The following is a 25,801-nucleotide window of genomic DNA, read 5'->3' on the forward strand; positions in this document are numbered from 1 at the left end:
AATCCTTTAAAAACAAAATCTAAACAACGAAGTGACTGTGGTAAGATGAACAAAGTTAAAAAACAAAGGAATACTGTACTCACCAATACAAGAACGGGACAAGACGGTACGAATTTTCGCTTATTTTTTGCGTGTTTCCCCTCCATTTTCTTTCAAACCTTGTTCGTTCCGTGTTGCGTCTGCTTTTTGTTGTCTTTTGTGTTCTTGTTTTTCCTGATGAAGCTTCCATAAGCGAAAATTCGTACCGTCTTGTCTCGTTCTTGTATTGGTGAGTACAGTATTCCTTTGTTTTTTAACTAAATCCTTTTACTGGCGACCTCGGTCTACGCAGTAACTATCGCCCAGTGACCTCTAGGGTCCAACTATACGGACACAAAATAACCGTGCTCTAGCGTCTATAAATCCCGTCGAATCTCCGCTAGGCGAGCCAATAGGTAAGATAATTACGGCGACTTCTCAGATCCTTGGTGCCGTCATCTGGGCGCTACCTTCCTGTCTGACCGGTTATACGACGCACTGTTAAGTGCTCTACTCGAGCTTCCTTTCTCCCGGTCGATTCCCGTGACAACCCGTCCCTGTAGCTGGCCAGTGGTTAAGTGCAACGATAACTTCGTTGCGATTTACAAAGTCAACTCTCTCGGTGAGTGAGCTGAATTCACATTACGTGCGCCACACAATTTACTACGTCACTCTGTTATCTCTGGTTGGCGCTCTCAAAGCGTGGAGGCTATCACTATCAACTTTGCCTGTCAATGTTATTCGTGATTTCCTTCACACTTACCATGCGCAGTCCAATGGTATCGTTGAGCGTCTGCACGGCACCCTGAAGCCCATGCTGAAGAAGGTCACCTCGACTCAACCAAGGCTGTGGCACAGGTATCTGCCGGCACTACTCTTCGCCGTCAGAGAACTGCCCAACGCGAGTACAGGATTTTCCCCATTCCAACTGCTCTTCGGAAGGCAGCCGAAAGGACCCATCGACTTACTCGCCAACGCCTGGACTGGCAGAGAGAGTGCCCAGGAGGCCAAGACGACCTACCAATACGTCATTGACTTGAAGACCATGATCTACGACGCCTGTAAGGTGGCACACGACGCAGTGGACAATGCCAGAGCGATTCAGAAGCATCACCACGACAAGAGATCCACAAGGAGTAAGTTCGCAGTCGGAGACCAAGTTCTGCTACTTCTACCGACTACAGCAAACAAGCTCCATATGGAGTGGAAAGGCCCTTACAGAGTTGTGGAAGTTTTCAACAATGACTACAGAATTGACATGTTGACCACGCAGAAGGTATACCATGCCAACATGCTCAAGCTCTACGTAGAAAGAGGCAACAGCACCGCAAGAATGACAACAGAGAAGAAGAAGAAGTGCCAGACAACGATGACAAACCAGATGCTAGTACCGAAGGCGATACCCTACGACCAGATCGTAGGAAACAACGTGTGTCCCCAGGGCACCAAGCCAACAGCGGTAGCAGTATTGCTAGAAGAGGACGGAACAACATGCAACCTTGAGACTGTGGAACTGCCACAGGATAAGGCAACTTCCAGCTGGAAGGAGGCCCACATCGATGAAGAGTTGGACCCTGATCAAGTCCAGGAGGTTGAAGCAGCGTTCCGTGAGTTCAAGCAATGTTTAAGAGCATCACCAGGAGCATCAAGAGGCACAGTAAGTCCATTCAATCCGGGTGACGACAGACGTATCTACACGGACGAAACAGTACCCACTGCCATTCGCAGCACGGGAAGATAGTATCCAGGAGGTGAAGGAACTACGAGAGTTAGGGATCATCGAACCCTCCACCCTCCACTCGTCTTCGACTCGTCGGCATTATACTTGTCTCGTCTAAATATCGGGCCATATTGCTACGCTGAAAACACAATAGCTGGTATTATTTTTGATAATCACTGAGACTCGGCATGCCTCTACTTATACGTAGGCAAGCATGATACGTCATGACGTCATATGATTCCTAGCATATTGACGTAATGCTAAACATCCGGTTATCTCGAGTTTTCTCCGTAATACATATCCGTGGGTTTTTCAATGTTCGGTTATTTCCGTGGCTTCATGCGGAAAGGGAACCGTCGTCTGCAATCAGCGACATGGACCATTTTGGTACTTGTTGCTGACAAAAACATGATTTTAACACAGAAATTAATGTCAGAATAGCTATATAAACGCTATTGTGTTTTCATCGTAGCAATAGGGTCCGATATTTAGACTCGAACAAGTATAATGCGACTCGTCTTCGACTCGTGGGCATTATACTTGTCTCGTCTAAATATCGGGCCCTATTGCTACGCTGAAAACACAATAGCTGTTAATATTTTGCTCAGTTAATCTCTTTAATGAGAGATACACACGCACGCATACACGCACGCACGCACGCACGCACACACACACGCACACACACACACACACACACGCACACACACACACGGAACAACGATGCTTAACACATCTTTTTTTTAACCTTAAAGACTGAATTAAAGAAGTCTTCACTGCTAAATACTGGGGAAAATAGACAATTTTGCAATCCTTCAAAGCAGGTAGATACACACACACACAGAATGGCACAGCGAAAGCTACAAGCACGCAGATAGACAATGAGATGTACGCGACTGGCTAACATACTGACGAAAAGGAATACTACCACTGACCTTTCTATCAGAAATACTTCGTCTGTACCAAGGCAGTTTTTCTTGTTGAGCTTATGTATGTAGTCAGGAGACGTCCTGAACAGTAGACTTTCCTCTGTCAGGTGAACCAGCACCAGCCTGACTAATTCTCCGACGTACATCATGCTGACCATCTTCCCCAGACTAAAACATACAAACAAGCTGTTTAGTTTATTTCACAGACGTAAAACATGTATTGGACAGTTTGCCGAAAGCCACACTAGAATTTGAAATCATCATATAAATCATACGTCCGACAACTACAGCGTTACATCCCTCGTGTAGAAAGCAAAATGTATGTGATGCTCGACGAGTATTTGGATTGGAAATGAAAAATATGAATACTGAATGTATGTCGAGGGTTGACATTGTACCGAAGTTGAAGTTGAAGGTTAAGATTGGAATGCTGATCCATATAGTATCAATTAAGGTCATGTTATGACCAAACATAATAAAGAAGTTGTGTTCAGTTTGTATGATAAACCAGGCGTCATATATCGATATCGCAGTTTCAATTTTCAAATCTAAAAAACGACATGCTCGGTAAAACTCTATCGGTATCTCATGATACCATTGGCCCAATTCTACCGATATTGTTAAGAGAGCCAATCCAGCGCAGTGTAGATATTGTAATCTACCGGTAAATTTTACCCAAAGTCAGTTTTGGCGTTCCATAAATATTAACATTAAAATGTAAACATTAAAAGTTGTAGGGTCACATTTTCCATGTACTTTCTTATAATGTTTAAATACATTGATCCAACAAGAAGAGCAAACGCTCGATCGAGTCACTTTCGCAGTTCTGAATATTATATGAGGCATCAGATGGACAGGAAGAAATTGCTATTCACAACACAATACAGATGTAAATAATTTGATGTAAAGAATAATCCTATAAAATTTGAATCAAATCCGATGAATAGTTTCAGAGATATGATATTTCAATTTTTTTCCTTCAAGACATACCTGTGACCTTGAAAAAGGTCAAAGGTCACCAAAGCAGACGTCAAAGTGTAGAGGTCACTGGGAGTCACGTTCACATAAAATTTGAGCCCGGTCACTTTTATAGTTTCCGAGAAAAGCCCAACGTTAAGTTGTGTGTTGCCGAACAGAAAAGGCTAGTTATCTCCCTTGTTTTTCTGAAAACGTTCGTAAAAGGCTACAGATGTAAATACTTTGATGTAAAGAATAATCCTACAAAGTTTCAATCACATCCGATGAACTTTGTCAAAGATATAAAATGTCTAATTTTTCCTTTGACGCTGACCTGTGACCTTGAAAAAGGTCAAAGGTCAACGAAACCATCGTTAAAGTGTAGAGGTCATTGGAGGTCACGACTAAACAAAATATGAGCCGGATCGCTTTGATAGTTTCCGAGAAAAGTCCAACGTTAAGGTGGTGTCTACGGACGGCCGGCCGGCCGGCCGGCCGGACAGCCGGCCGGCCGGACAGACTAACACTGACCGATTACATAGAGTCACTTTTTCTCAAGTGACTCAAAAAGGGTTATCCATTTTCTGCATCTATACATTTGCAAATTCTCCTCCTCATATTAATGGTTGTTATAAGTGAACATGCTTGGTATTAATCCAGTAAACACGCCGGGGGGGGGGGGGGGGGGGGGAGGTGTAGGCTCAATATAGTGCATATCGCCCGCGCCGCTGACAATCTGAGGCAAGAGAAACTGGACCAAAGGTAAATGCTCCCACAAAATGTGCTAGAACTCGTTAACTGTTTTGTGTATATATTGGCAATTGTAAGGTGGCAACTGCAGAAAACCTTCGTCTATCACATACATGAACTTTTTTTCAATAATAGCCTATTCTCTCTGTACTTGAAATGTGCACTTACTTTTGTTCCAAGCGTATGTCAACATCCCACCTTCCCCCCTCCTCCCCCTACCATAGGGATGATTTGCCTTTTTTTCATAATTCAATTATTCCCCTGCTGCTACTGCATTTCGAACACGCTGTAAAACATGTCTGCGACGCGTTGTGCCAAAGAAATTATTAAAAAAAAACACATATTTAACCCTTTTATAAACTGTTCATCTGGATCTGGTAATTTCGTAAATAAATGTGCCAATTTGGAAATTGCCTAGGTTTTTGGGACTGTTTTCTTTCCAAACGGTCCATTGATTTAAAAGTTTTAGATTTTCCTTTAACCTATTTCTATATAATTGAACAAACACATCAAATACATTTACTGAACAAAATAAAGCCAAGTACTTTAAGACTATCCGGGTTCCAGGTAAAATTCAAATAAGGCAAAACTCTTATTTAAATGTCAGAACCAAACTACAATTGTGTTATCGTTATTGATTCTCAGACATGACAAGTACGCAACCTATCGCAACCCCTTTATACTTTCGCAAAATGATTGCTTTGTACCATCCAGAAATAGATTGGTATCATCAGCCAATTGCGACAATAAAATATGATCGCAAACAATATTTATATCACAAATCTTTTTATTTGGACGTTCAATCAGGGACAATATTTTGGCACAAATCAAAATTAAATAAGGTGACAGCAGATCCCTTTGCTGGGTGTTTTGATTTACAGGGTGACCCAAAAAAAAGAGTACCCAAACAAAACGTCATAAATTGAACAAAAATAAAGCAATCTTCATAAAATTTATTTACACACACAAGTAGCCTCTGCATAATTTGCACAGAAAATTTTAGCGTTCTAGCTTGTCTTTCAGGAAAGTTATGCTCATTCTACAGAACATGCTCCAAATGGCCTCCGCGCCGATTCAGGCAAACTTGAACTCGCCGCGCAAAGTTATCAATCACCCGCACACACTCCTGTTGCGAGATTCCGCGAATGGTTGTTGTGATGGCTCGCTTGAGTTCTGCGATTGTCTGTGGGTTGTTCCTGTAGACGTTGTCTTTCAGGAACCCCCAAAGATAGAAATCTGGGGGATTTAAATCCGGGGGAGGCCATTTGAGCATGTTCTGTAGAATGAGCATAACTTTCCTGAAAGATAAGCTAGAACGCTAAAATTTTCTGTGTACCTGCTTTTTTGTTGTTCAATTTATGACGTTTTGTTTGGGTACTCTTTTTTGGGGGTCACCCTGTACATTAGTAAACCATGCTAAATACCGATCATTAACTAAATCACAAAATCATAAAACTTACTTTTACAATAAAAAGTTGAAATCAATCGTTTAATATAACTTCCAACAATAAATTTGCTCAGAGATTTTTCAATAAACGACAAGCAACAATAAGCAACACTGTCAAAAGCCTGTTCAAAATAGACCATCAAAAGTAGTTCAGGCATATTTTATTTCTTTGAGTGCAACAATATACCATATAATAATTAATCATATGATAATCATATCATAATCCGACCTTTTTCACCAATATATCTACCTTTCAAAACATCTTGTTGATCATCATGAATCAGATTTGGTAGGATACTTTTGAGCCATTCCGTGATACACGTTGATGCAATCTTATAAACTGTATTGAACGAAGTAATTGGTCTCCAATTTGTTAAGAGTTGTATGTGTTACTTCCTTGGGGAATACATACTATAACTCCCTGTCTCTGAGTCACATACATGTCTCCTTTCTGAAAACCCACAATTAGAATATTCCTAAATCTTAATTATCTTTGAAGTCACATGTCACTCAGGATGGAAAATATTTCCCTCCAGGAATTGAATGTGTCATTATCTGTGTGTTTGCAAAAGCGTTCGAAACAGATTTCACAACCTTTGTCACGGTCATTTGTAATCGGCTGCAAGAGATTGCAAAGGCAATTTAGTTTAATTTCATATTTTTATGTCTAGCTTTGTATTCAGCATTTTGCAAAGGTTGCTAGATTTTGTTTATCCTTATCCCTCAAAACGATGGATCAAAGTTGAACAAACATTCTTCAGAAATGTATTGTGTTTGTTAGTATAAACTTTACTGTTAACAACAATTGTGATCACTTTTTAATGATACAAATCAATTTCTGTCCAACGGTATAAATGCTACAAAAAAATGTTCTCACGTCTGCTGGCCAGAGTGAAGAGAGTCTTCGTCCAGGCTTCCGTCAAACTGAGTTTCAATATGTTTCAGGCTGTTGCCTCCTCCTAGGGCTCCAATATTTATTGTGATGAGTTCCTGAAGTAGCATAATGAAATATTATGGCAGCATATATTAAACTTAGACGTTCACACAATTAATATGCATTGGAGTGTAGAATTACGAAAAGAAACTAACATTTTTTTACTGAATAACTTTCTTTAGATTTAGCCAGTCATTCCATGTACGTGAAATATCTCTCTGAGTTCATTTGTCTGATCGTGCTTGCGTTGATCAACCCATACTGGTAGTGTCAATTCTGTCTAAAACGGTATCAATGGCCGCTCCTTGAAACTGTGTGTTGAATGCCGTTTGGACTGATTTTACTCCATCAGGATGAAATACACGTTTGCTGGGCTCTTGGATACCTTCATATAACCAGAGAGAGAGAGAGAGAGAGAGAGAGAGAGAGAGAAGAAGGAGAGAGAGAGAGAGAGAGAGAGAGAGAGAGAGAGAGAGAGAGAGAGAGAGAGAGAGAGTTCTTCGTTAACCGTTTGTTATTGTCCAGACCCGACTTTTTATCTAGCTAATCAAAATAAGAAATGTGGACATACAACAGTCCCAACATGTAAGACAAAGCCTCGAGCGTTACCGTCTGCATAATGTTCTTCTCAGAATGTTCTGTAGCCTGGTTGACCTGTACTGGACGATAACAAGCCCTGAATCCGTCCATCAGGCGGACAGCGATGTTGCAATTTGGGTCTCCGTATGTAGCATCCACGAGCATACAAACAGCGTCGTTGACTACGGTTACAACCTTGATGGTGTCAGGCTGTATGAGGCAATACGGGAAAATACCCAAAATAAATTACACTTAAATATGTGTGTGGGTGTGTGTTAGGGAGTGCGTGCGTGTGTGTGTGTGTGTGTCTGTATGTGTGTTTGTGAATGTGTGAGTGTGTGTGTGTGTGTGTATGTTTGTGTATGTATGTGTGTGTGTGTGTGTGTGTGTGTGTGTGGAGTGTGTGTGTGTGTGTGTGTGTGTGTGTGTGTTTGCGTGCGTACGTGCGTACGTTGGTGCGAGAGATAGAGGTGTGTGAGTGTTTATTGGTATGTGTGCGACGATCACCATAGTTACCACTTTATTTCGTTGCAAGGCCTCCTGGAATAACTCCTTAAGAGTGTCGCCAACAACATGGTCACAGTCTATTTCTCCGGTCCATTGGGTGAGGCGAGCGTTGCTGAAATCCGAATCATATGTGCAAGGGAAGGAGAACACGAATGCCAGGCGGAACTTTTTTTGTTCCAGCATATGTGTTTTAGCAAAATCACTGACCTGCTTGGCGATATAGTCGAAAAGCTGAAAAAGAAAACAAGTTCATTAAAATAGTGTTAAAACATGCATCCAGTTTGTCAATGCAACATACAAGATCAGTCCCATCAGTCTCGGCTTACCAAGCCCGTCAATCGATATAGCACTGACTTTTTGAAACGGGAAAACGACCCAGTGGAAACCTTCTTCGTTGCACATTCAACAGTCAGGTCATTGGCATCGGTGTATTAACCTTCAATCACACTTTGAACTACACAATCCGGGTGATGTGTGACGCGCGATACACCCCATATACAGTTTGTCTAATAATTATTGAGAATCTTGCCTCTGATTTCAAACAAGAGTAATATTTTTTATAAAATAAGCAAGTCACGGCATATTTTATACTCAATAGTCAATGTAAAGCTTGTTGATTACACTATCTAAAAAAACAGATTAGATTTGTGACTTATCTCCCTTTGGTCGTTCCAGACGACAACTATTGCCCTTTTTTGCAAAAACATGTTTTTTTGGAACAGACTTGTGTTTATTGACAACTTCTAATCAAGCAATTTTAAAATAAAAGGATGTAGTTACAGCCCATAACATCCTTCCCGGTATAGAAGCATAACTTTTGATTTCATAATGTAAAGTACGCGCGCATGATACCAATTAACCAAAAACAATGATGGATGTCCCATATACTCTAACATGTCAAGGGCATCCTTGATGGGACATGAGTGAAATGTATGATGATTTAAACGCGATAGTAATTTTTAGGAAGTAGGCTCTGTCATATGCAGACAGCAAACGACAGCCTACCCCTATGAAAGCTTGCTACTGACACAAATCAATATATTACAAACTTGATAAATACCCCCCCCCCCCCCCCCCAAACAAATAACACAGACAAAAACACAGAAATAAATAGAAACAATACAACAGCAAACATACAAAACAATAAATTGAATAACATAGAGAAAAAAGGTAAATGTAAGTGATAAACAAGTCGCGTGAAGCGATATACAAACATTTAGTCAGACGGTATCAAACTAAAAGATCAAAACGACAAAACAGTCGTAGCCGAGACTGTATTTAGATAGTCTCGGCTAACCCGTCACGCTCGTCCATGTACTTACTGAACCTATTTCCTTTCATTTTGAGCTCATTTTTAGAGTAAACACGACATATCTATACCGAGCAACAAAAGAAACGCAAATTATGTTTCGATATTTTGATATTTAAAAGCACAGTTAATCTGAGAGTGACAATTTTCGGGATATAGATGCACTATGCAGTCATGTGTAAGAAAGCTGTTGTGTGAATATTTTCTCATTGCTGCTGTCTCAACGCACGGGACAAGCAGTTTCCACGTGAAACACATGATGCGCGCTTACAGCACGTGCAAGCGGAGTAGGGGAAACCTCATGTGTGAGATGTGTTCACTGATGCACTTGTAATAAAAAAGAGACCATGGCACGCTTACTGCCAGTCTAACTTTTGACAGAGTCAAGATGCCAAGATTGACACCAGAACAACGCGAGAGGACAGTGGGTCGATTATCGGCTGGTGATGACCCAGAAGCGGTAGCAGTCGCTTTCAATGTGCATCTGTCAACAGTATATCGCTATCAGCAACGTTTTGTCAACACTGGAAGCACTGCTGATACACGACGAAGTGGAAGACCTAGCGTTACCACACAGAGACGCGATCGCCAGATCATGCGTCATCATTTGAGAAACCGATTCCATACAGCCAATGAAACAGCTAGGAACACCGTCGGTAACCACCAGAGACCCGTCAGTGGCCAGACAGTACGCCGAAGACTTGCTGAGCGAGACCTCCAAAATTGCCGTCCCGCTAGAGGACCAGTCCTCACTCAGAGACATCGCATGGCGCGCCAGCAGTGGGCCCAGGATCACATCAACTGGAACTGGAGACAATGACGAAACATTATGTTAACCGATGAGAGCCGTTTTTGTATTAGTCATGTTGATGGGCGTGTCAGAGTGTGACGAAGAAGAGGTGAACGCTATGCTGGTGACTGCGTCATGGAACACAATCCCTGGGACCTGTGTTTTTCAACAATCTTGGTCCTGGTCGGAGAAACGGCATCACAGCACAGCGTTATATTGACCAGATCCTACCCCAGGACCAAGAACTGCGTCAGGCCCTTATCAATGCCTGGTGCAACATCCCGAGAGACGCCATCAACCGACTTATTCGCTCCATGAGGCGCCGCTGCCAGGCCGTCATCAACGTCTATGGGGATCACACACCGAATTGACCATCTGCAGAGGCTCCCTTTGCCCATGGCAACAAAAGACTATGCCATAGCCAAGAACAGTGTGCGAGGAACATACCACCGTGATTTTGATTCGTTTCGATGTTACGTTTATGAGAAATGACATTTTAAAATTGTGATTCAACGTTTTTCTGCAGAAAATTCGCGTTTCTTTTGTTGCTCGGTGTATATATTTATGAATTCAGGAGAAGATGAGGAATACTATGCCATCAATGTGTAATCGGCTTCTGAACATTCGATTTTAATGACAATTTTAATGAGCAAACTTATCAACTAATTTCTAAGCTTCGGAGGTTAAATGCAATCCCATAGTCTGTGCTTTGTCTAAGATTGCTTGACCAAAATTTCGACCAACGTGGTTGAAAAATGAGGATGCGACAGTGCTACCTCAACATTCACTAAAAACCGGATATGATGTCATCAAAGGCATATATTCAAAAACGGAAAAAAAACTTCTTGGGATTTCATACCAAGAAACTCACATGTGAAGTTTCATGAAGATCAGTCTAGTAAATAGTTTGTCTCGGAATCACTTTACACACACATACACACACACACACACACACACACACACACACACACACACACACACACACATACACACACACACACACACACAAAAGAATACAATGCAATCAATTTTTTTAATCTGTTTCTGCAAATTCGGTTTTAATGACAACTTTTATAAGCAAACTAATCAACCAATGTTTAAGCTTCCAAGCTAAAATGCAATCCCATAGTCCGGACGTCCTCGAAGATTGCTTGACCAAAATATCAATCAATTTGGTTACAAAATAAGGGTGTGACAGTGCGGCCCTAACTTTCACTAAAAGATGGATATGACGTCATCAAAGATAGTTATTGAAAAAACGAAAAAGACTTCTGGGGATATCATACCGTTTCATGAAGATCAGTCCAGAAGGGTTTTGTTCTGAATCGCTCTACACACACACACACACACACATACGCTACACCCTCGTCTCGATTCCCCGTCTATGTTAAAACATTTAGTCAAAACTTGAGCAAATTTAAAAAAAAAAGAAACACAAAAGCAAGAAAGAAAGAAAGTAGTTAAAGCCAGCTCCTGATCAAACGTCAGACGGAACTACAGAAACCTACGAAAGCATTCGAAAGTACGACAAGTACAACCCATGATAAGAGAAAACACGGCGCGTAAGGCGAAATTACTACATTTAGTCAAGCTGTGGAACTCACAGAATGAAATTGAACGTAGTCCGCCGCAAGTGCAAAAGGCAGTGAAAGTGACGAGCCTGTTTGGCGCGGTAGCGGTTGCCCTGTGCTTTATAGCACGCTGTACTGTACCTCTCTTCGTTTTAACTTTCTGAGCGTGTTTTTAATCCAAACATATCATATCTATATGTTTTTGGAATCAGGAACCGACAAGGAATAAGGTGAAAGTGTTTTCAAATTGATTTCGACAATTTAATTTTGATTACAATTTTTAATTTTTTTCAATTTTCAGAGCTTGTTCTTAATCCAAATATAACATATTTATATGTTTTTGGAATCAGAAAATTATGAAAAATAAGATGAACGTAAATTTGGATCGTTTTACAATTTTTTTTTTATTTTTTTTTTTTTTACAATTTTCAGATTTTTAATGACCAAAGTCATTAATTATTTTTTAAGCAACCAAGCTGAAATGCAATACCGAAGTCCGGCCTTTGTCGAAGATTGCTTGGCCAACATTTCAATCAATTTGATGGGAAAATGAGGGTGTGACAGTGCCGCCTCAACTTTTACAAAAAGCCGGATATGACGTCATCAAAGACATTTATCTAAAAAATGAAAAATAATTGTCCGGGGATATCATACCCAGGAACTCTCATTTCAAATTTCATAAAGATCGGTCCAGTAGTTTACTCTGAATCGCTCTACACACACACACACACACACACACGCACACACACACACACACACACACACACACACACACACGCACAGACACACACACACACACACACACGCACACACACGCATACACCACGACCCTCGTCTCGATTCCCCCTCTAATTTAAAACATTTAGTCAAAACTTGACTAAATGTAAAAATAAGACATTTCGAAAAGAAAGAGAGACACAGACAGACAGAGGCCGCACGCCCCTAAAAGAGTTTGGTTGTGGCTGAAGAGACGGAAATAATGGTGAACATGGGTACATGCAGAAAATCGCAACGATAACGACACAACGTCGAGGAAAGAGAGAGAGAGAGAGAGAGAGAGAGAGAGAGAGAGAGAGAGAGAGAGAGAGAGAGAGAGAGAGAGATAGAGAGAGAGAGAGAGAGAGATACAGACAGACAGACAGACAGATAGACGAACGGACGGACGGACCCACATACAAAAAGTACAATGACTCTTATGTGTAAATTTACCTCTTTGCCTTTGCGAACTGTATGCCTTATTTCCAGACAATAGGGTGAGGATATACTCCCGGGATTCTCAAGTCTCACCAGGTGAATGCAGAGTTTCATGCTGCTCAAGTCAACCACTAAGAAAGCACCAGTTGCTGAAATATAAAGGGATTACCAGTAATTTCTAGTTACTTCTCTTGCTTTTTGCTCCGTTTCGGCCAACCATATTTGTTATATATATATTCTGCAAATACAAGACAAATATGTAATGATTTGCACCGAACGTGATGCGATTAATGTTTGTTTTGTTTTTTGTTTTTTAAATGGGAATCAGCTTTTCTTCTGAGATATTAGGGCTTACAAACGGAGGTGCCTTAAATTACGTTCTTTACAAAAATATCTTATTTTACATTCTTATTATAACATCAACACTTTTTCAAAATATATTTAAATCGTGCAAGATAAAATAAAGCTATCAATAAATAAATCGAAAAATATATCAATCAATACTTAACAAATAAATAGGTATTCACATTAATAAAATGGAAAACTAAACATAAAAAGACACCAACTTTAACTTAAACACCAAAAAACAAAAAAATATTTATTTGAAATAGAAATCAAACAACTTAATTTGATACTCTTTTACTCTCTTTTAATTATTTATAATTTATTTTATTTTCAAATAACTATCATTATTAAATGCCTTTGCGTTCTTTTATTAAATCACATTTATAATTTTTACATAATTATTATTCTAATTCTCTTTAAACAATTGTTTTTATACTCTTATTATTATAACTATTATCATTAACATTTTTATTATAATTATTTAAGTTATTGAGACACTAAGGGATTTAGAGAGCAAATTGAGAAAATTCATTATTGAACGAAGCGCATAGCGCTGAGTTCAATCATTATTTTCGAGATTTGCTCTATAAATGCCTTAGTGCACTGGGATTGTTTCAATAACGATATTGGCAGTACCAAAACGCGCATTTGGATAGGCATAACTGTGTGGTCAGGTCGTGTAAGATCTACTTTTGTGTGGGCTGTCTCAAGTGTGTCGTGCTTTCGTCACACGCAAACTCTTGTTTTAATTTATGTTGGTAAATTCCAGTGTAGCGTTAAGCTAAAAAGTGATGATCTTTCATAGAGACCTCATTTGAACTCGGAGAAAGGACTGTGCTCTTAGTTATTTGCGATTCGAAACCATCAGTCGAGCTTCGACGGATTGACTGTGCAGAGTGACGCCCCTTGAATTGACTCCAAGGACTGGTCGACGGTTAGCACATTTTCAAAATAAATGTGGTATGTTTCTCGTGTTGTATCTTCACTCATCGGGGAGTCTGGTCCTAAATGAACAGTAAGAATACACTGAACCCAACACGTATTATATCCCCATCGTTTTTTTCGTTCACATTTGCCCAACATGTTAATTTGCTGAGCGAGGTTTATGTCGTCTGCTAGGCTCGGGCAATCGGACCACTGCAGTCTCATTTCAAAAAACAAAAAGTGCTCGTTACGTTGCACTGAGTCTGCACGCATGAGGCAGGCTGGTAATAAGTCTTATACATGGTAAGAAGGTTCTGAACCCTACACGTTTTCGATTCCGATCGTTCTTGCCTTGAAATAATAATTCGGAAACCATTCCTTTACTGAACTGATGCAGTCGTATTTCAGTGTAGTCTGCTACGTATGACAGAGTCGATCGAGTTAGTCGACTTCCAAATGCTGGTCTAGCTGGTACGTTATCGGAAAAAAACCCCTTGTGTTTTCTGTTAGCCGCTGGGAATTGTATACTAACTCATCATTTGGTAATGTGGATAATAAGCTACATGCCACTAACACAGCATATGAGAAGAATCTTCGCAAGTCGAAACTGAGAAGAGACACAGCAACTTCTATTTTTAGATCAGTGGGCATCATTGTGGCACAGGCACATGCAATCTGTCAGAAAAAAAACAGTTCTGCTTTGAGCCGCAGGAAATTTATGGTCATTTGGTAATGTGGAAAATATAAGCTACATGCCATTAATTAATTTTGAGGATGAGAGTATATACAGTCTCGCTTAGGCAAAGGGGAAAAAATACGCTCTGTGGAAAAGTTAGCGCACTCCAAGAGTGCGCTAACAGTTTTAAGCACATCACCACCAGCCAATCAACTGGTTCACATCAGTCATGTGACACCAGTACTTACTGACAATTATAAGTATCAATATTATTAATGTTATCATTCATTAAATTGTTTAATCTCCGTTTGCTTGTCAATCCAATTTCCGCCTCCAGGCAGTTGTGTCATCATCTTCCGCCCTTTTTTTTTCTCTCCAAACACACAACTTGAGTCTAGCATATAACAGCATTTTTATTTGTCTATCACACAAACATTCTGAAACTTCTCTTCAATATGCAACATAAACAAAACAGGCTCCTGAGGGTTAAATCCCTCTGAAAAATAAATAATATTGAAAAGGGGTGTACCATATCTAAATGTACTAATGTACATTTTTCCAATCAAAATTAAATGATTGAGATGCTTATACATGTCATAAAGTGGTTTGCATGTGAAATAAATGAAATTACTTTCATATGTACGTGTTCTGCCCTACTGCACTGTCTCTACCCTTTTCACACCAAACACTTCAACAACAGAATTTGGGAGGATACAGGCTCATTATTTCCTCAACCAAAAACAACATACTTCTTCACTTCAAATACATCAATACGAATCAACTTTTCGACACACAGTTCACACAATCTTTTAGCTTTCACTCAATGCATGTAAATACATATTATAAAGATACTTTCTCAAATATAGATTAACGCACACAAGAAGGTACTGACCGACACTCACGAGTTCGAATCACGGCTCACTGCATGTCGCCAGTTTCACTTCCCTCTGTTGCTGAATCCTCGCAGAATAATGAATTCCCAAAAACTCTCACTGTAGGTGCCAACACACACCTTTCACTGTAGATGCCAACACACACCTTTCACGTTTCTCCCCGAGAAACCCTTCCGCCATTAGCGAAAACAACCGTCGTCAGCTACGACCGGTATCGATGAAGACTCCCCTCGTCTAGTCATCTGCGCCGATGTGGTCCCTTGCTCGCCACCATCGTCCCGCGCTTCTCCGTGTAAGGTCCCTCCCTCGTACACGCCATGGAAAACCCTCATGGAAACTCCTAAAGAATTTAACCAAGTCTTAATACAACATTCTCTAAAACCATCTCTTCTTTCAAACGTTCATGTACCAACTCATACATTCTCGTTCATTCTACGTTCACATTCCGTCCACATTCAATATCCAAACTAATAGTTAATCTATGAATAACACTCCCATACAAAGCATGACCGTCTTAAACATAACATAAATGCGTAACATTTATGTTCAAGAAATTCCCCATGAAAAACCGTGATACAATTACATCAAGAATTCTCTCAAAGCTTCACACTAAGATTTGGTGCACTTTGTATACACTAACCTTTACACTCCAGCTATGTATTCCAACGTCAATAATATACAACATAGTAAACCATTTACCTTAAGAGAACCGTCTCTTGAAAGAGTACTTGTTCCCAGAACAAGTCCGACACGCGTCGACAACCTTCCCGGTTGAACATCTCAAACGCTGTGACGTTATTAACCCCAGTCCAGCTACATGTCTCAAAACACAGCTCATCTCAAGCTAAAGCCAGTTTTGCGTGGAACGCACAAAACCCGTGAATAACAAACTCCAGTCTCTACGACTCGCTCTAAAACATTTAGGGAGGTTAAAATCACGACGTTGTTCACATCACAAATTATGCTACTCACATCTTTGTGACAATACATTATCCTGTTTAAGCCATCCTTATTTTGCACACCAATCAGCACATCTGTTACATGTAAAGCAATTGCTATGTTATATTTAGCGTAAAACAAGTTCTCAACATATGCACCCACAAATGGTGAATTTTACTGCAGTGAAAAAAAAAGTGTTCAATATAATCAACTTGCTCTATACAATATGAACATTTATCATTATTTACGACTCCCTTTTTTAAAAGAAGAATATTGGTTGGGTATATATTGTGCAATATCTTCCATTGTAATTCTCTTAATCTGGTTTCTGTTGTCGTGTCTTTCGCTTTGAGCCAAACGTTAACATTTGGTTGTATTTAAGCATATTGCTCATTTACAAATCCTTTGCTAAGTGTACAGGAACTTCGTTGAGCCTACTACGTTTTTCATGTTTGAGTAATATGTATGATTAATCTGTGATTGAAACTTGTGACTGAATAATTAAGCTCTGGCTTCTTGTTTACTCTTCCAAAAGTTAGGGTTCCACACAACTTGAACAGTTGTAAAGTTGATGAGGTCACCTTTGTTTGTTCTTATGCTTATTCGTTTGAATTGCTAAGTAGAACGGGGTCCTGATTTGGCCTGTATGGTCCGCTGGAACCAACAAGCAACAACTAACTAACTAACTAACTAACTAACTACGTAGAACAGGTGCAAACAATTTCAAACAAGAAAATCAAAAGCGTATACGTCTCGCCTTTGTCATACCCCTGTCACAGACATCGTCACAGTCTGTATCTTTTGAAACATCGCATTCTTTATGACGTCTTTCTGTGTGTGCATGTGCGGAATGTTTGTTCTTTTCGGGATCTTTGTCTTCTTTGTACACAACTCTGTCCTCCTAGGTTCAGACCAACACACCTCGCGAGCGAGCCACTGTCCAAAGTAAGCTAAATTCGCGTATGGAAACAGTACTGTCGTCTGGGATGATGTTTTCGTTTTTTTATAATTCTCAAAGTTGAAGAATTTGTAAAGAGAAAAACGATAACAGCAGCAGAAATGAATGCCATATGTGCATTTCTGGGCTTATGGAGGGACGATTATGAGTTTGATTCCGTTCGTGTCATACTCGGAAACGTGTAACATACAATACTGCACACGTCGCGGCAAAGAAGGAAAGCGTGAGACATTGATAACTTGATGAGCGCAAGACTTATTATTTTGATAGCTCAGTGGTGAATATATGTTCCAGCAGACATTTCCTGTTAATCCGAAATTCAGCGAAAACAAGTTCAATGTTGGTCATGTAGCTGATAATCAATATCTGCAATGTTATGAAATGTGGAGGCTTTTGCTCCCAAAAATAATGTCCATGAAAACCTCAACGTCAAGTTGTTATAAACATGACCCCGCTGTGCTGAGTTCCCAACATGTGACGAGGGTCAATCAAATTTGGGTCAGGTAGATAGATCATCAAACCATCGAAGTGTGCACAGTTTCAAAGATCTAGCTTCATAATTATCCTAGATAACCTCAGCGTTCTTGATATATCGAAGATGACCCCGCTGCATGTGACCTCAAAATATGACGAGTTTCAAATGCGTAGCTTGAAAACACTTGGATAACCTCAACGTAACATTTGTTGTCCACGGAGCGTCCGGGTGAGTCAGTAAACTATTTAGTTTAGTGAGCATTACATGTGTAAGGAATGTTTGTCCGTCAAAACATGGCGGATTGGTTTGGGCGAGGACACATGTGAAGTGATTACCATAGTGCTACCCTCTTTTTTTTAACTTTTTTTTTTAACAATTACAGCACTTTATTGTCCATTAAAATACTACATAAAAATGGAACATTTTCTTCAAGACTCAAGAACATCGGTTCCACATCAATGCACACATGTGTCGCGATATTTGGTTCACCTTGATTTAGTTCATTGATCACTGTTCTTATGGAACATGTTCCATTGAACGTAACCACGTTAAGTGTCATTTGCTGAAGGTGCGATGGATCGGTAGTCCATAGTCTTGACCAGGCTTCCCAGCAAACAATTTTACGTTGTATTCACGTTGGGCAACGTGATATCCTCTTTTTTTTTGTATAGCTTTGTTACACCCCGTTGTAAAAAATATAACAACAATCCCGTTATCAAAACCAGCTGGCAATTGTTGAATCGCTTAGTGAAAAAGTGGGTTGATTTAGGGGCTACTTGTTGGGCTGTGGCTTTGGCCACGGAAGCGAGACTTTGAAGAGGCCGACTGAATATAGCCTTACAAGCAATAATACAATGATTCATACCAGTTATTTAGGACAAGCATGATTGACATTCAAAGACATTTCGCACTGAGGACTCACGTATAGCCATTCCTGTCACTTCCTTCACGGTGACACTGGGATTATATCGGCTGTTGGGAGGTCCCTTAGCCTCGACGACGACCTTGTCCACTGGCTTGATGTCCTTTGGCTTCACACTCAATGTGACTCCATCTTCCTTTAACTTAGTCACCTGCACCATATTCACCTCAGAACATTAGTATTTTGTACAATGTCAGAATTAACACTTGCACACAAGTTCTTAAGGGAAGACGTTACACAAATAACTAGTTTCATCACTACATCACCATTACTTTCTTGTATATGGTCTCTTGAGTTATCAAGCAAGAAGCATTCCACTACATAGGCCAACCAAAACGACATACCTGTTCAGCGACTTGCTGACCAGTGGTAGAGCCAGAGAAGAAGCAGTGGGCCTGGAGGCTCTCCACATTCTTGACATTAAGGGTGGCAGACACAAATGTAACTCCGCTCTCTTCAGGTTTCAGAACAAATGTCTGACTTGTCTGCGTCTGGTCCTCGGCGGACAGGTGGGCAAAATCACCACAGGTCAGTTTTCTCATGTCACCTTTAGCATAAAGAAAGAAGAGAGATATATAACACATAAAGCTGGTTTATGTCCGTCTGCCTGTCAGCCTGTATGTCTGTATGTTTGTCTTGTCTTTCTGTATTGATTTGACTCATTCTTCAGTATGTTCATGTGTTCTTATTGGTTTGTCAAAACACATTGTAGTGGTGTCTATGTGTAACCTACCCCCTTCGTCCAAACTTTGTTTTGTATTATTTGTTGTTACCGAAAATGGATTTGGTTACAAAAACACATATTTCTCTGAAGCGTACAGCATAATCATTTGTGACTCTCCACCACGAAATGAGTCACATGTCACCTTTGCATGATTTTCATAATTTTACATTTTCCTAAAAAGTTTGTTATGCTCTATCCAGTGGTGAAAACCGTTTCAGAAAAGAGAGAAAACTGTTTGAGTTATAAGCCTGTGACTAAGGTGACCCTCACACTGTTACCAGGCACTCCCCGGACTTATATTAAGCCTAGCGTAGAACCGCGCGAGGTGACATGCGACTCATTTCGTGGTGGAGGGTCACATTTGTTGTTCAGCACACTTACACAAACATAACAGAGATCAAGATGTCCCCAAGACGGGTATCTGTACGTGCACAGTACGTGTAGTTATGACGTAACATGTTCTGGAAACGTGTTCAAGATTCTTCACAACCAGAACTAAACAATGCAAAGCAGGCGATGTCATTGCAGCCTGTCACTGTAATGAAAAAAAGACCGTCCTAACGTATATCTGATACTTCTCACTGCTGTGGTATGTGCCTGAAAGCGACGTAGAAATCGTGGCGTTAATAGTCAGTCGGCTAAGGACCGTTTTGGTTACTTTTTGGCGTCACGTTAGCAAACACATTTTTCTGATAGATTTTAACACCACAACACTAAATCTAAAGTTTTGGGGCAATATTCCAAACCACCGGTGAGAAAAACGTTGGTTTGTGTGTATGTTTTCCTTCTTTGGCGTTACTATTCTTGTTTTGAGGGTTGGGTTCATAAAACGGACATAAAACTTAAACCGCTTGACAGAAATTCTATAACTGTAAATCATTCGAAAGGGAAGGCATTCATGTACACGTTTGTGCCACTTAAAATGACGTCATTATCTGTTTATTTTTGTGAAATTGACAAGAAGAGCGGGGTAGTAGTTGTGCTGAGAAGGATAGCACGCTTTTCTGTACCTCTCTTCGTTTTAACTTTCTGAGCGTGTTTTTAATCCAAACATATCATATCTATATGTTTTTGGAATCAGGAACCGACAAGGAATAAGATGAAAGTGTTTTTAAATTGATCACGAAAATTTAATTTTGATAATAATTTTTATATTTTTAATTTTCAGAGCTTGTTTTTAATCCGAATATAACATATTTATATGTTTTTGGAATCAGAAAATGATGGAGAATACGATGAACGTAAATTTGGATCGTTTTATAACAAAAATTTTTTTTTTACAATTTTCAGATTTTTAATGACCAAAGTCATCAATTAATTTTTAAGCCACCAAGCTGAAATGCAATACCGAAGTCTGGGCTTTGTCGAAGATTACTTGACCAAAATTTCAACCAATTTAATTAAAAAATAAGAGCGTAACAGTGCCGCCTTAACTTTCACGAAAAGCCGGATATGACGTCATCAAATACATTTATCCAAAAAATGAAAAAAACGTTCGGGGATTTCATACCCAGGAACTCTCATGTCAAATTTCATAAAGATCGGTCCAGTAGTTTAGTCTGAATCGCTCTACACACACACACACAGACACAGACACACACACACACACACACACACACGCACATACACCACGACCCTCGTCTCGATTCTCCCCTCTACGTTAAAACATTTAGTAAAAACTTGACTAAATGTAAAAAGGAGGAATAATTGCAATCACACACACACACACACACACACACACACACACACACACACACACACACACACACACACACACACACACACACACACACACACACACACTTACACACACACACATGCCTACACACACGCACGCACGCATACCCACACACGCGCACACACACACGCGCACGCACGCACGCACGCACGCACACACACACACACACACACATACACACACACACAAAGACACATACACAAACATACCGACAACATGATAGACATACACACGGTGAGACAAACCGACACAGAAACACCCACACATGCACGCACGCACTTATGTACGCGAACAAAGACGTAGAGATGCTTATAGAGAAACACTTACGCAACCAAAAAAAAAAACACGCACACAAACACACAGACAGACAAACTTCATTCTTGGTAGAGAAATGCATTTCTTTCTGTATTGCTTTCTCTTTAAGTGCACCTACCTCGCAGAGAGAGAGAGAGAGAGAGAGAGAGAGAGAGAGAGAGAGAGAGAGAGAGAGAGAGACACACACAGACAGACAGACAGAGACACAGAGAGAAAGAGAGAGATAGACAGACAGAGGGAGAGACAAACATACGAACACACAGACAGACATAGACAAACACACAAACAAAGACACACAGACAGACTTTACTATTGTATGTGCAAGTAATTTTGTTAAACCACACGTTACGTTCACTACTGAACGTGTAACCATGTAAAACGTTACTATCTCTTTATATGTGTTTACTTGCATTGTAATCCCGGGGGGGGGGGGGGGGGTATAAATGTATGTAACGCGCAATACATGCCTTTTAACTTACTAGAATTGGAATTGTCATTTAACGACTAGCATAAGAGTGTGACACGTGGTTCATTTGTTATTACCTTATTTCAAAAAGAAAAAGATAACGGCACTGACGCTACCAGAAATAGAATTTATCAGTGAAATTCTACCATCAATTTAGTAATCGATGCGATGTAAAATTATCCTAAAACTGTGGTATGATCACGACATCGTTTAGCATTTAGGATCAAATGGTGCCAATGTGTCCACAATGCACTAATCACAGACAACAGTTATACGCTTTACGTACATGTAACTCTCCAACTGACATTGTCTGCCACTTGAAACAAATGACTTTCGAAGGAAAATTAACTCCTATATATAAATATTATGTATGATTTTTAATAATTACTTGCACTTTTTGAAAATAAAGCTTTTTCTACGATAAGGTGTTTACCCCCTAAATGTACAAGTCATCCGGTAGAAAAACCGGAAGTATCGTGTACTAAGCATATGTATATGTTTAAAAAGTTAATTGTGTTAACGTAGAACATCTTGCCTATGTATATGTTTAGGTTTTGAATACTTTAGGGGAAAAGCATAGCCATTATTCAGTCATCTTTAACTAACACCCCTAATCTCAGGGCCCATTTTGTTAGTGGGGGTAGGGTTTCAATCAGTCAAAAATCACTTTCATTCAATATTGTCTGCCATTTCAAATACATACACGTAATTGCACAATTTCTTGAATTTTAAGACGCTTTAACTGACTATACCAAGAAAACCTGCACTTTTTGTAGAATTAGTTTTTTGTCCATGATTTATGTTTAAAAATGTCAATTCTTACGACAAAAAATGCTAACAGTTGCCTCACCAGACGACACGTACCTACGACGTGAATCGTGTCTGCCAATTAAAATGCATATATTTTGAAATAAGGGGAATCATAACATATTTCACTGTAAAGTGTCTCACTCTAATATCTTCTGGGTTCATTGTGTATTTGGTTAAGTGAATTGCAGATAATGTTTTTTGAAAATGACAGCTATACATATATTTTATTAAAACTGAAACTGGTGGAGTGAAAAACAGACCTGTTTTGAAGAAGTCGTACTAAAATCATTTATGGCCTTGAACTTCACAGTTTGCGTGTTATCTTTTAAAGAAAACCCGTTTTCATCACTAACAATGACCTAATTTACACATACATATCGGTCGGTCATAGTCGCGTTTTTTTTAGAGAGGTAGTGTACAAAATGTCGTTTTGTACGTTTAAATTACATGTCCATTATTTTAGTCATATATCAATCAATAAGTAAATGCGCATACTTTTATTAAACGTTACTTTCACTTTAAGATCGCTTCTAACATTTAGTATAATTTCTGACAAATGCACGCTATGTAATAAATTGATAATATTATGGACGCCATGTGGTAAAACCGGAAGTTGAATTATTTTGCGATAGCAAAATCCTTTTACAATGATCACTTTCCTTTTATATTGAGCTGATCTTTAACGTTATGGGTAAAAATCTAACAGATTGAACCAAATTATCCTTTTTCAAGCCTGTGTATGTGTAAACTCTTTTTTGCTTCGACCCGGTTCGGTTTTCGGAATTGATTCAGAATCATCCATTATTTATCTTATATGACTGTTGTTTTCCTCAGTAAATTAACAATTGTTGATGTAAAATAATTCTAGCTGTGAGAATAAACAATTTTCAAGATGTTTTTGATTGCGGTTTCAACCAGGCGTTCAGTTAGCTATACATATCGATTGAGAAAATGGCATTTCCTGTTTTGTCGTCCGCATGTTATACAGATGTTGTTAAAAATAAAACTGTGTATACGAATTAGGCATTTTTCTTGCTGCCTGATGGCAACAATCTTTAGCTTTCGTTTGAGGTATAATTTGCTTATATCCGTATGCAGTCAAGCGGTACATGACGTTTTTTTGTAACCTACCCCCTGCGTCATGGCTGCATTTTGCAGAATATGGGTCATGTTACAAAAACGCTTCTCATTCTTAGGTGGTTGGGTTTAGCCATTTGTCGTTTACCGAACTGTGGCTGCAAATAAAACGAACTTTCCAAAAATCATAATATCTAATGTGACCACCAAAAGTAACCCTCCCACTATAGCCAGCCAGGTGACTATAAAGCTCGATTTGATGACGTTACACGTACAGTGAGCGTTAAAGCTACACATACAGGTACACGTCTTGGCTACACGCCGTGGGATCACAATCACTAGAATGCCTGACCGTACTTCGCCGGGATAGGCACCCTCAACACCCCCTCTTTGCCTCTCCCTACACACCACCACCACCTCTATTGCTCGTCGGTGCACTATAACCCCTGCGAAACTAGAGTTACGTTATAAACTTCACTTTCCTTTCTGTGGAAATTATAAACTAAGGATGAAACTGACCTGATCTAGTCAGCAGACTAGCCATAAAGAAACAAAACGACAAATAAGAAGAAATACATTAATATAACAACAACAATAGCCAAATAGATTATAACCATTTATAGCAGCAGCCAATCAATCAATCAACTATGTTCAACCAAAGAAGAAAAATCACAAAAGACAGAAAGAAAGAAACTAGTTAAAGACACCCCCATCATCAATACACAGACGGTACTGGAACTTCGTTGAGCCTACTACGTATTTCATGTTTGAGTAATATGTACGACAAATCTGTGATTGACAATTGTGACTGTGAATAATTAAGCTCTGGCTTCTTGTTTACTCTTCCAAAAGTTAGGGCTCCACACAACTTGAACAGTTGTAAAGTTGATGAGGTCACCTTTGTTTGGTCTCATGTTTATTCGTTTGCATTGCTCAATAGAACAGGTGCAAACAATTTCAAACAAGAAATGCAAATGCTTATACGTCTCGCCTTTGTCATACCCATTTATAGTGAAACCCTCATCCCCACCTTCCAAAAGAAGATTCCCTCCCAATTAAGACCCCCTGCCCCATCCCCACCCGCGAGAAACCTCCCTCCCTTCTTACCCCCTCTATCCATAACCAACCTACCTGATAGAAGACTCCTTTCCTTTCAGATCCTAACCTCCCGATTAGATCCTCCACCCTTTTAAGACCCTGTTATCTCAGATTTTCTATTCATAATATCTGGAAGTTTACACCGTTTTAGAACTCCTTATTTTTAAGACCTGATTGTCTTATATTTGTTTAAGTCTTAAAAGGTAGTTTTCACTGTTCAATTTATATGAACATAATTATGTTTCAGCAAACATTTGCTGTTAGTCTAAAACTCAGCGAAAACAAGTAAAATACTGGTCATGCCTGTTGATTATCAATATCTGCAAATGTATAAAATTTGGAGGCTTTTGCTCTTAAAATAATTTCCGAGAAAACATCAACGTAAATATTTTGTAATGAACATGACCCCGCTGTGCTTCTAACATGTGACGAGGGTCAAGCGATTTTGGGTCAGGTCGATAGATTATCAAAGTCTCGAAGTATGCACAGTTTCTAAGATCTAGCTTCATAAATATCCTAGATAACCTCAACGTTCTTAATGAATCGAACATGAGCCTGCTGTGACCCCAAAATACGACGAGCAAGGGTCAACCCAAACCCAAGGATCATAAAACCCTAAAAGTGTGCAGAGTTTCAAATGTGTATAGCTTCAAAACACCCGAGACAAATTAACCTCAACGTTCCATGTTTTGTCCATGAAAGGCCCGCCGGCAGTCCAAGCAGACGGACAAGGATGAGT

General features: G+C 39.6%; 1 protein-coding gene across 1 annotated transcript in view; it reads right to left on the reverse strand.

Annotated features, from left to right (window-relative positions):
* Positions 1-25,801, reverse strand: part of LOC138974742 (hexokinase-like) — a 63,074-nt gene that overhangs the window by 32,358 nt on the left and 4,915 nt on the right. Inside the window, exons 4-10 of the mRNA XM_070347468.1 lie at positions 19,179-19,381; positions 18,835-18,985; positions 12,718-12,851; positions 7,848-8,069; positions 7,362-7,541; positions 6,696-6,808; positions 2,671-2,832 (exon numbers count right to left, since the gene is read on the reverse strand). Of these exons, the coding sequence (XP_070203569.1) occupies positions 2,671-2,832; positions 6,696-6,808; positions 7,362-7,541; positions 7,848-8,069; positions 12,718-12,851; positions 18,835-18,985; positions 19,179-19,381 (1,165 nt within the window). The remainder of the gene's footprint in view (positions 1-2,670; positions 2,833-6,695; positions 6,809-7,361; positions 7,542-7,847; positions 8,070-12,717; positions 12,852-18,834; positions 18,986-19,178; positions 19,382-25,801) is intronic.

Source organism: Littorina saxatilis, linkage group LG8, assembly GCF_037325665.1.
Source record: "Littorina saxatilis isolate snail1 linkage group LG8, US_GU_Lsax_2.0, whole genome shotgun sequence".
NCBI classification, from domain to species: Eukaryota; Metazoa; Mollusca; class Gastropoda; order Littorinimorpha; family Littorinidae; genus Littorina; species Littorina saxatilis.